The sequence below is a fragment of the Pyrgilauda ruficollis genome, unplaced genomic scaffold, assembly GCF_017590135.1.
Source record: "Pyrgilauda ruficollis isolate IOZ18807 unplaced genomic scaffold, ASM1759013v1 scaffold8, whole genome shotgun sequence".
In the NCBI taxonomy this organism is placed as follows: domain Eukaryota; kingdom Metazoa; phylum Chordata; class Aves; order Passeriformes; family Passeridae; genus Pyrgilauda; species Pyrgilauda ruficollis.
In genome coordinates, this window is record NW_024529932.1 from 6,045,194 (window position 1) to 6,057,875 (window position 12,682).

At 38.3% G+C, this 12,682-nt stretch overlaps 1 protein-coding gene across 3 annotated transcripts in view; it reads left to right on the forward strand.

The window, feature by feature from the left end:
- Window positions 1-12,682, forward strand: part of XPO4 (exportin 4) — a 79,099-nt gene that overhangs the window by 22,179 nt on the left and 44,238 nt on the right. For all 3 annotated transcript variants that reach the window (XM_041487259.1, XM_041487261.1, XM_041487260.1), the window contains exons 3-4: window positions 2,229-2,370; window positions 2,621-2,759. In XM_041487259.1, the coding sequence (XP_041343193.1) occupies window positions 2,229-2,370; window positions 2,621-2,759 (281 nt within the window). The remainder of the gene's footprint in view (window positions 1-2,228; window positions 2,371-2,620; window positions 2,760-12,682) is intronic.

The window sequence follows — 12,682 nt, forward strand, 5'->3', positions numbered from 1 at the left end:
CATTCATCATCAATCAGAAATAAATAATGAAATCTTAAACGTGGCTGGTTGAACAGAATATGATGCTGATTTTAATACTTTTTGGATGTCTAGATATATTACATCCTTAAACTGTTCATATGCTACCACCATTGAAAATCCAGCATGTTTCCACATGGGTAGGTTTTTCATGGGAATGTAGGCAGTTATGATGCTGAGACCTGGAACTTAGAGACTTTTTCAAAACTTTGTGCTTCCTCAGTAAGTATCTGTACAGTATGGGCAGAAACACAAGCTAGTTAAGATTTGGGAGTTGAGGAAGAAGAAGCAGGGATTGTGAAATCAGGAACCTGGAAGGGAAACAAGCTGTTCATGATGAAAAATAAAAGATTTGAGGTGTACTGAAGGGATGTGTGCAGGGAGGATGTGCTCTAACCAGAGGACCAAGTAGATGGTTTTTTAAATAAGCAGGAAAAAAATGGTCAAGACAGGAGCTGGAATGGAGGTAGAGAAGCATAAGAAGGATGATGTCATTCGTGGAAAGAAGAGTGTAGGAATGACACAGGGTGAATAATGGAGCATATGGGAAAGGGGAACAGCCATTACTATATTGTTGTTTAGAAACCTGGAGTTGAAGCCAGGAAGCACAAGGCACTGCGTTCTGCTGTAAGCTTATAACTGTTCAGTGCACTGGCAAAACTTGTCCTTCCTTTCTTTAGTAAGTTCCGTGGAGGATGGTGCTGCTCTGGCTGATCACAGGCTTACACCGGGGGCTGCAGCTCTCTGTGTCAGCGATCGCAGTTGTGCGGCTGCGGGACTTGGTGCAAAGGGGAAACTGTTCTTTTCTAATTACATTCTCTTTCTTTGTCTGTGTATGAGCTTTGTACAGCCAGAAAAGCTGAAGGCCCAAGGTAACAAGTGCCAGAATTAAATTCCCATGCAGGAATAATTCAATTTGTTTTTATATGTATTAGACATACACATTAATCTTTTACTTAAGTGGTTACTTAGTTTTCCAAATTAAGCTAAGTAGATTTAAACGTGGTTTATTTTTATTTAAGCATGTTTACCTCTGTGGGTTTAGATTTGGAACCTGATTAAATTACTTTAAAATATTTTAGCATATTAGCTGCTATCTTTGATATAGAACTTGCATATAAAGGAAATTTATATTATAAACTTGTGTGTTTGTAATTGGGGCAAGGAAGTTTGTTTTGTAGTAATTTAAAGCCCTTCATCTTATGACTGAGGTTTTTTCAAATGCAGTTTTTCTAGTCCTGGCAGGTCAACCACTATAGCTCAAACTCTGCTTCTTGTTTATGAATTTTATTTAATATTTTATGCTTTTGCCACCCTATGGCTGCACCCTTTCTGAAAATTCTTTATGCAGAGCTCAGAATGTTGTGAAACTGGCTTCTGAGATATTACCTGCTATTTCCAAGTTAAATTTTTTAAAAGCAAAGGAACAACAACAAAAAACATCTCTGTAGCTTTCTAGCATCATAGAAATTTTATTCATATTCTGGCATTTCTCTTTAAATTGTATTTTGTAATCACCCAAACGGTTAACCTTTCTCCCTAATATACTTTTATACTTTCCTTAGTGCATCTGTATATGTAGTAATCCTCTATTCAGATAATAATGGCAAAGGATTCCCATACTGTGGTCAGAAATTACATTTTAGTTAACTCAAAATAAATCTGGAATCTTGAACATGAAGTAGAACACTTTAAATGCACCATGGTGTAAAATTTTTTGCTTGGATAATTAAGCACAAATGTTACTTTTAATTTGTTTCTTTTTATTACCCATGAAATACATGTACTTTTATGCACTATTTGTTTTTTCAAAGGCAAACACAGAAATTTCCAGCTTTGACATTACAGGCTTAATCTTTAAGCCTGTAACATTAATTACTTTTATTAATTAGTCTATTTGCACTAAATCTGTCATCTTGTTTATTTTATTCCCCCATTGTGTTAGCATTCTTATTCCTGTTCTTTGAACCAGCTTCCTAGCACAGACAACTTTCCCCTAGGTCATTGACTTGAATAATACCAGACAATTTGATAATTGGGTTAGTGATTATTTCTCCCCCTTTTGAGTTGTAAATTCCTTCTCTGTTTTCATAGCAACAATATTCTATTTAGTAATAAATGATATTAAGTTCCTTTTTTATTTGTTGGAAACACATTCAAGCTGAATACATGTCTTCTAATACTCAAGTTGTGTTTGTTTTTTCCCACAGAAACTAGTAAAGTGGACTATGTCCTTTTCCAAGCTGCTACAGCGATAATGGAAGCAGTTGTAAGAGAATGGATTCTCTTGGAAAAAGCTAGCATTGAGTCACTGCGAACATTCCTTCTAACCTATGTCTTACAAAGGCCTAAGTAAGTATAGACAACACACCTCTGAACATCTAGGATTCTGCATAAACTCTGGGCTATCATTTTCATTTCCCTAGGAAGCAGTGCCAAGATAATTTTAAGAAGAATTTCTCTTCTAGTCTTAGCCGTTAACTTCTGTCAGCTTTCCCTTATGAATTCACACAAGATATTTGAAAAAAAATGTATTTGAAATTTTATTGAGCATCAATGTCCAGAATTACTTGTAATTATATTTGTGCAATGTTGTTTACAGCCTTCAAAAGTATGTTCGGGAGCAGATTTTATTAGCAGTAGCGGTGATAGTGAAACGGGGATCATTAGACAAATCAATCGACTGCAAAAGCATTTTTCATGAAGTCAGCCAGCTGATCAGCAGTGGTAACCCCACTGTGGTAAGTACTTAGTTTTTTTCCTTCAAAAGTTAAGCAGTCTGTATCAGCAGCTTACATTATATACTTAGCAGCTATAAAATGTTTTATACTTTGCTTATACAATTAGTCATTAAGTTGGTAACTATCCAGTCATTTACCAAATTGGAGATTTTTTAAATGTTTTGGGACTAGGGGTAGTATGTGTATACATACTTTAGTATACAAGGAGACCATATTTTTAGGGAATGTTTTTCTGAATAGCTGCTTTAAGTGCCATAGTTGAGGGTTGGTGCTTTGTTTTGGTTTTTTTTTGGCATTTAAAAAAAAATCATTATTTGTTTTCTTTAATGGCAAGATCTAAAACGGATCTTCCATTAGCTGGGAGGATCTTTGCACACTCTGTTCCCCTTCCATCTGTGCAGTGCTGCACTCTGCTGCGGCTCAGCTGTCAAAATGGACAGGAGGCATAGGCCGCTGCTGTTCTTTGGGAGACAGTAGGTGGAGAGAAAGGGGTGTGAGGAAGTAAAACATGGAATGGAAATACAAAACTTATTCTTGATTTAATGTCATACTACTAGGGGTAAGTGTTACCTTCGATACTGAGCTCAAAGTGGAAACAAGGTGTCCAATATCTATCTGTGCATTTAGTGAAATTCCGTTTGCTATGCCAGGGGATAAGTTTAGAATAGGTCATAATAGAGGCATGTAACTAGAGCTCAAAGAGAGGTGATTTTTTCTCCTACCAGATGAAAATCAAAGAGTATGTAGATTCCATGCTGAAACTTTAACTGAAGCTTTTCTCAAAAAAAAAACTTGAGAGAACTGGCTCATGACACTGCTGAGCATTTAGAACAGCAGTTGTACTAGATAGATGGGAGTGGCAAATGTTTAACTCTGAAAATTCAATCAAAGTGTACTAGAAGTAATCCAGCTCATGTCATGGTCCTAAAAATAGTGTGTCACCTCTGAGCAACAAGTAGTATTGCTCCAGGGTATGGAAATTTCATTTAGTCTTGTAAAACTTAATTTCACAGTTATTTACCTTAAGGAAACTGTTTCAGCCTTTTGATTCTGCATAATTTGGTAGAAATGGGTATTTGTTAAGAAGAACTGAGTTAATGCTTTTTTCCAGGAAATATAGCCTAGTTATTACAATGGAGTTGCAGCTGAGGTTTTCAAGTTTTATGCACGATACTGTGTATGCTCATGTAGTTTGTAGGATCTTTGCTTAAAGCTACAAATGTGACGTAAATAGAAACATGGACTTTGAGCTAAGGAATGCACAGTCCAGCTTGTGCGTTTGTATTCTGTGCGTGCACTGTCCACAGACGCACTGCACTGACCACAGCATGCAGCAAGCTAAGACTGCCTGCTCCAAGCATATCATCCTGGGCATGCTGCAGAGCAGAGCACGTTGCAGAGGAGCTCTGGCTGGGAGAAGGGGTACTTCTCTCCAAGTTCAGCTCACTGCCAAATTGAACTCAGTTTTTCATTTCCCTTTATTTAATTTTCCCTTTATTTCCCCCTCTTCATGAGTATGAATTTCTCCACAGTTTTTCCAAAATATTTGTGCTCAAGTTCTAAAGATGATATTGAAAATGTCTAGGATGTATAATGATGTCTTCTGTTCTGGTATGCTAATAAGACTTATTAGCAAAAAAAAAAAAAAAAAAGACACATGATGCTGCTGAAAGGTCTTTTCTGTATGGCACAGTGGTTGTCTTTGCCCATGCCCCCATGTATATGTGGCGGTTTATATTATAAACTAGTTCTTATTCACAAAAATGTTCTTGTAATCTTCTGAGACTTAACTGCAGGAGAGACTCTGGTTCTGGCACCCAGGACTGGCATGTGCAATAATAAGCAGTAATAAAATGGTGTTTCAGCATGCTATCTGCCAAAACTGCTTTCTGAAGGGAGTCAGGGCATGCCTCTTGTATAAATATGTAACAACTTTGAAAGGTTGTATGAAATAACTCATACAATGAATTTTTTATTATTTTAGTTATCTTTTCAAATATGGTTGGGTGGTTTTGTTTCTTTACTAGTGTCCCTGTAGCATTCAGCCATGCCTGAGGGGCTGTGGTGCAGTTGCCTTGCTGTTGTGGAGAGTCTCAGCTAAGGGCGCTTCAGGGTATGGTGTGAAGCCCAAATCCTGAAGTGTGCTTTCGAGTGCCATGCACTGTCACAGGTACTTGTGGAGATTCATTTATAATAGTTACTTGTAAATACAGGCCTCCATTCAAATCAGGGAAGAGGCTAGGATGTAGGTATTGAAAGAGATCAGCAGATGTTTACTAGTTCTCTGTGGAAGGAAACATTCCATTTTTTTGACATCTTTCCCATGGTGTGATATGCACTCTTGCCTCCCTGTACACTCAAGTTGCAGAAGTCTATCATACCTTTGTGACTCCTAAATCTTTTTCCAGTCTCTTTGTCCTTTCTGTATCCTTCTCAGCCTTCTGTTCTGACCTTCTGCTCACCTATTTGTGTCCTCCTGTGTGAGGTTCACTACACATTAAGTCAGCAGCAGGTCACTTCATATTTAAAAATGTTTAAAGCTCTCAAACGAGCTATCAGCAGCTCTTAGCTGCTGATAATTGGTTAGAGCATGGTACTAATTACACCAAGATTGTGGGTTTGGTCCCCATATGGGCCATTCACTTAAGAGTTGGACTTGATCCTTGTGGGTCTCTTCCAACTCAGAGTGTTCTGAGGTAATGGCTTTCTACAGTAGTTTGTGATTGAGAGAAAGTCCATTTTAAAAGAAAGCAAATCATTCTCTTGTCTACTTCTTGCTTACCTTTTCCTCCATATTGTTTATGAAGCTTCTTGATCCACCTTTGCTTTACAAGAATAATGTGAGTACTTAATCTTTTCCATTCCCTGCAACCCTCCACCCAATTTCTGTCAGATGTCTGTACTAACTTTGTGATCATCAGCCAGTCCTGCTCCATGAAATCTTTGGGACTTTTGAGTAATATCTTGATAGTTGGGGTAATAAGGAGGGCAGTGAATGCCGATGGTAGTGTCTGTTGTTTGTGTCCTTTTGCAGGATTTGATGTGTTTAGTACCTCAGCTTCTCGAGTACTAGTCAAAAAGATCTTCAGAGGTGGATGTATTTTGAGGCTAGGACATGAAGGTATGTAGTGGCAAACTGACATATGAGCAAGACTGATGGATAAACTGTTGAGAAAGAAAAAATAAGGAGGAGGTTGGACTGAAGATAAGGAGAGGAATTGTGATGAGAGTAATAAAATTGCTTTAGTATTGAGTAATCTTTTAATAGTGGAACACAGTGTACGTGTTAAGGAAATAATAGGACACTAAGGAGAGTTAATACTTCAGGGATGGGAAGGATGCATGGTTAGAGCCAGGTTTAGAACTGGAGTGTTGGCTTCTGCTGCTGCTTCTCTGCCATTTGGTGCTTTATGAATCTCACAGAAGAGACCTTTGTCTGAGAAGGGAAAGCAAACTTCTAGTCTGGCTGCCTATTTATTTGTAACTAAACTAACTAGTTTAGGTAGTAATCCTCTAGGAGGACAAAGATTAGCTTTGGAGTTCTTGGTTTTGTTTTTTTTGGCTCCTCCTGTATTATCAATATAAGCCATCCCTCTGCTCTTGAAGGAGAATCTGTAATCTCCCTCCGACAGCAATTTCAGGATCTCTTTTCAAAATCTTCATTTCTCTAGGGACAGAGTTTCTGGCAGCAGACCACAGTATCATGAGCCAATCTTACAATTCTAAATACATGTTTTCTATCACTGATTTCAAGATTTTGGAGAATTGCATGGGCCAAGTTCTTCTCAACTATAAATGCCTTCAATTCCTTGGCCTTTTCTTCTTGTGTTAAAATATTCTGCTTTTGCATAGCTGAAGGATTTCATTTGTCCTTCATCCCTGCCAGAAGGACAGGAATTCTGGCAGCTAAGTGACTGACTCCCAGGAGGAGGATCTCGTCTGCATGTGAACACAATCAGATTTTGTTTAAAACCAGACTGAGATATGGATCACACCTCGATTTCTTCCATATGTGTAGGCAGATGCAGTGGGACCCAGCTGCTATAGACTTGACATGGGACTGGGAAGCAACAGAAGTGGTTTTTTGAATGTATTTTAATATAAAGTTCCATATCTGAAGCCTACCTTTTTTTTTTTTGTGTGTGTGTATGGAAGAAGACTTGTCAAAACTCACTGGAAAAGGTCTGGAATCCTAACAGTTCTTTCTCTTGCAACATTTGTTAATCTGTTGTTCTGTTTCTCAGTATTCCTAGTTGGGCTAGAGAGAAGATCCAGCTGCTTCAGATTACCTAAAGCTTCTGAGGGATGTGCTGTGAATGGATTTCATGTGAGCAGTGGGAAATATTAATAAGCAAAACTCTAGGCATTCATCTTCATTGAGGTTAATCTATCCATTATAAAGGCTGCCTAGATAACTAGTTATATTTATTGAGCATTTACAGTTCATGTTTCTATTCTTTAAAGGGAATTTTACTTCTGGAAACCTCTCTAGCTGTTACTGTTTGATGTGATAGGGTAGGAGTTGGAAAGGCTGTCCTGACTTTCACGTTTTGACAAAAACATGTGTATTATCCACCCCAAGTTGTGTCTTCTGGTCTAATAAAATTGTTACCTTGTTCTGTGTACCTCATTACCCTTGAGACATGTTGAGTTTAAAAGAGGGTGAACCAGGATATTTAAATTGATAAATTCTCTATAAAGGCCTGAGTTAGTGCGTTAAAGATTGGTTTGGGAATTTTAGGAATCCAGAAACTACTCCACATGTGAGGTTAAAACTCAGTGATAGAAATGTATGAGAACTTGAAAATGTAGGAGGCTTTTGAGTAGTTGAATTAATTAGGGTGCATTTGCAGTTTTCATATTTTTCTGTTGAGAGTTTGCTGGCTTTACCAGAGATGCAAGTCTCCAGCTTAGTTGCCTAATAACTATTAGAAATTGATAAACCAGTTATCAAATGTAACTCCCCAGTTACATTTACACTAGAGCCACAGTTTCAAAGACAGGGCTGGGATGTGAGGAGATGCGCTCTAAGTGGTGAGATGTGCATCCCCTGTTCTATGTATGGCATCCCAAACCCTTTCTTTTCTCAATTTTGCCATCTCATGAGATTTGCGCCTGTGGAGTCCCTCACCTGTGACCTCACAGACTCACTGGGAAAGAAATGAAGCCTTTCCATGTGTTACACCATGTATTTTTTTTATTACAGTGGTGTCACACAAATTAACAGGCTCCAGGGGAAAAGTCTCTTTAAGACATTTGTTGACATTAGCTGCTTAGTGTTTAGTCATTCTTCCTCTCAAAGGTACCGCCCTTCAGAATAAATGTGTTCAGTAGCATACTGGATCTTTGTGTTAGTCTGCTAGAAACAGTCCCTTCTTCCTCACAGCCTCTCATTTTTTAATTTGGGCAGATCTGCTGTGGAGCGCAGCTGTGTAATGCAGCTCATTTGACATAGCTGGCAGTATGGCAGGCAGAGCTAGGCAAGAAAGACCAGGAACGAGGACTGGGAAAAGTGGAGGGAGGGAGGACACCTACCCACCAAAAAGCACTTGTTGGGATGGTGTATATTTAAAGCTGGGTGCTGCTGATAGTGAGCTGCATGGCTAGTCTAATTATTCATTATTTTGAGTTTAATTGAAAGTCCTGTATTTGTTCATGCAGCTGTGGTAGGAGTGAAGATGCAACTGGTGGCATTCAGACAAGAACCTGGAGAAGGACATGTTACCTTTTTATATGGTTTTTTGAGCCTTCAGCTTCTTTTATGAGATTGCTTTTTTTTTTCTCCTCCTGATTTCTGGTTCACTACTTTGCCTGTCTCCAGAGAAACAAAGAAAAGCATGTTTTGCACCCTGTGCTCCAGCAAACTCTGCCTGGACCTCTTCCATTATTAGTAGAGGCTGCTACTTCCTTTCTCTCTTTGTCCAAAGCCTGCATGCTTCACATGCCACAAGATCATCTTCCTCTGGCCCATGGTGATTCACAGGGGAATTGACTTTTTCTTTCTCAGCTCACCCCTGGGGATTTCCCTTGGTTTGGCTGCTTCCCCCCAGGGAAGGGAAGCAAGGTCTCACTTATTGTTCCGCTGTAGCTCTGATGTGTTAACCTGGTGCTGCTCATCTGTCTTTGCACAGTGGCAGAAAGGGAATGAGAGGAAAGGACTGCACTGCCCAGCCAGTCCCTTACTGCTGACAGCACAGAACTGCAGCTGTGGGTCCTATTCCTATCATCATATCCCTCCTCTGTAGCTTTTTTCCACCAGTTGGCTCATTTGGGAAGGAACAGATGAAAATCGGTGGGTTCTTCCTGGTGCTTGCTTACATTTCTTCAAAATATTTTCTGGTTTTCTTTGGTTGGGAACCACTACTTCAGGTCCTGGGTCCCCCACCCATCTTGCAGTACTCCCAAATTGACAAGTTGGAGGGCCCCAGTTATTCTGTGTACATAAAGATATTTCTTTTGGCCCTCTGGCCATCCTTTTAACCTTCCAATTTGGAGTTGCAGCTTATGTTCTGGAGATTTAGATACTCTGAAAATGTTAGCAAAAACAGCTGTGCTTATTCAAGGAAACTGGAGAAGAATACTATTATTGCCTTTACAAAGAAAGCCTGGCTTTAAACAACTTAGTAAAATTGCTTTTGATACATTCTCATTACAGAATTCTATCACTTAGGAGCAACACAGCAAATTCTGCTTCTGATACATTTATTCTTTGATTCTTCCTGCTCTTGTGCAAGTTAAGTCCTCTAAATGCATATTCAGGCTGGCAGTGATCTAATGTAACAGAGTAGATGTTATGATTTGCTCTATTCAGGCAAAATCTTCATTTTAAATATGCTTACTGCTTTTTCTGTAGGTGTAAATGATACTTGCAGAAGGCACTGCATGATAGTTTAGGTTTTGTAGTAAAAGGAATTCTTTAATCAAATCTCTGATAACCTAACTGTATCTCTGCTCTGAATTCAAAACAAGGAAACAGTTTTGTTATTGGAGTTCATTTGGCTTTGTCTGTTGACTTTATTGCTGCAGAAATGATGTACCACATGTCCATTTTTTTCTAGGCTGTATTTGAACTCTTCTTCCTTTCAGATGCTCTGTAACCTAACTACCCTCAAATTAAGCACTTCATTTATTCCATGGGCAGCCCAGGCACAAGTGTGAAATCCCTTCAAACATTATGGCTTTAGCTTCTTTTATAGGGGACATTCCATTTGGAGAAATAAATTGTATTTACCTTTTGCATCTGAGTTTTATGAATGATATATAAATGTTGTTTATTGTTAAAATGACACATGGTCTTTCCATAGTGTTGGTGTTTTATTAAAGTCATTTAAAAAGAAAACCACTAAAACCATGTTACTACTGGGTGTCTGATTGCCAAGTTAATCTCTTATCACAAGTCCCATTGATCTTCTGTTTGAGCAGCTGAGAGTCTATTTTATGTATAGCGATCTTTCATAAAGTTTATTCCTGGTAATAAAGCTAACTGGGGTGAGTGCCAAGCTATTCTCAGAGGCAATACTCTCAACAAGAGAAGGATTTTATTTTGTTAGATGGGCTTATTGTTTGGGTATGTACTTGTGGCAGAACTAGTGAAATTGCTAGGGAGTGAGTCAAACTAGGTTCAGAGGTGTACTCTTACTGGTATGAAGTTAATGGCATTGCTGCACAATAGACATTCAGATCTGGCTTTTAATATGATGCCCAGAGTCACGTGCATTTTCTACTTATTACAGTGTGGTATTACTAACTTGCATTGTTAATCTCTTCTGTTGTGTGGCAAAAACCTTTAAAAAAAAACCTTTATAGAAGAATGAAAAATCCCCACCAGAAAACAAATGAACAAACCAACCACCCAAAACCACACTAAAACCAACAACAAAAAAACAACCAACCAAACAAAAAAAACCCAAAAACAAAACACAAAACCCTCCACCCTAGAATTTTATGTGTTAGGCAAATTCAATTTTCTTATGTGTAAGAGGAAGAAATTTTAGTTCACATGGCACACCAGTATTGGTTTCTCTGAAATTGTTGGTTTTCAGATTTTTGAAAACTTTCTTCTGATAGTATTTGTGTTGAGGTACTTAGTGTCTTCACTCCAAACATATCTGTATATTAAAAAAATGTAATTCAAAATGTTAGTAGTTAACCTTCAGTAAAATTACTTTATGAAAATCAAATTTTATTTTTAGTAAAATTTACTTGAGCTTTATTCCAGAATTTTTGAAATATTATTGTGTATTCAGGAAAGTTTAATAGATGGCAGGGCAAATATTCTTTTAAGCTAATAATTTGTTAATACTCTTGAAAATGGCCATCTGACTGCTATGAATAATTTGTAGTATGTATAAATTCCTGTAGCCTTATGGCAGTTTTGGGGAGCTGTAGTGGTTTTGCAAAGCTCTGTGCAAATATTTGACATTGCAAGGGCAGGTTACAATCTTGATCTGTTCCTCTGCTCTTGTCTGGAAGCTAAACTCATGGGGGCTGGCACCTGCCTCCTAGGAAACCAGTCTTGAGCTATCTCTCCTCAGCCTGTTGTTGCAGTAAATTTGAAGTTACTGGCCAGTATCTTCTCTTTGGTCTTCTCCTGCCCTGGTGACCTGGATATACAGGAGTGTTGACAATTCCTTAGGGATGCAAGGGGTAAGTGCAGGTGCAGAGGGCAACAGAAGTGCAAGGATGCACAAATATTGCACATGAGGCCTTAGGGATGGTGAGGGAATAGGCCAGGATTTGCACTCGAGGTATTGAAATACCAAGTTAAGGAAGATGGGATGCTGGGAATTCAGTAGGAGGGAGTAGAGCAGAGGGGTGCAGCGTGCCCTGGTATTTGCTGTGAGCTAGCCTGCCTGGTGGAATAAGGTGTGTAAATCTAGTAACATCATTTTTCTGCTGTCATGTTCAAAGCAGGCACTGATGTCCCAGAACTATCTGAACTTGCTCTCAATGAAAGCAGGGGGATAGGCCACTGCTCAAGCTGCTTAGCAGATTCAGCCAGCCTACCTGTGCCCATTGCTCTTTACACTTTCAAAGAGATGTCTTTACCATTGGTAATAAAATTTAACCTTCCTTTTAAATTTTTCCTTGAAATCAGCAGAAAAACACACACCAAAAAAATCTGTAACACGCTTTTACCATGCACTAGCACATTACTCAGCAAAGAGAAAAGATAAATGATTATATACCTATAAACAAACTGGAGTAAAAGGGAAGGTGCTGTTTCAGCTAATATTAAGTATTTGTAATCACAGTGGGAACAAACTTCTTTTCCTGTTGTTCCTGCCCATTTGAACTTGGTGATTGATTTTCCAGTAATTAGCAACCAACTGCAAATGATGGTAGTCTGCATCGCTGCCCTGCTTGTTCCATGGTGGCCTGGATGGTGGCTTGATGTCAAGATCTTAGCATGCTAAAGTAGAAGTAGTTTAGTTTTAGCCTGGTTGTTGTACTCTTGGAGCCACTGATACCACTTCGTAATCAGGGTATGTTACAGAGCATCAAAGTGTACAGATTTGTAATTGCAGCTAATGATGTCCTTATGTCATAGCTGCTTTGAGCTGAAAAATGTGAGTCAGTAATTTAAACATCAAATAAAACCTTGTATTTTAAACTATTTAGAGGGTCATGTGAGAAAACTTTGTATTATTTCTTTAAAAACTTGTATTCTGGTCTGAAGCATTGTTGTAAAGTCAGACTTGAGGGGTTTTTCTTAGTAGTTTTTTTTTTTGTTTGTTTGTTTTATTGGTTTTGTTTTGTTTTTGTTTTTGACCAGGTTAATTCTTTTCATATGGAACTTTTAATGTTGGGTTTAATACTCGATACTAGTCTATACTGTTTTGGGGTTTTTTTAGTATTAGATCAAATCTGTATTTCTACTAACTAAAAAAAAAAATATTTATTGTGTCAGTACCTTGCACAGA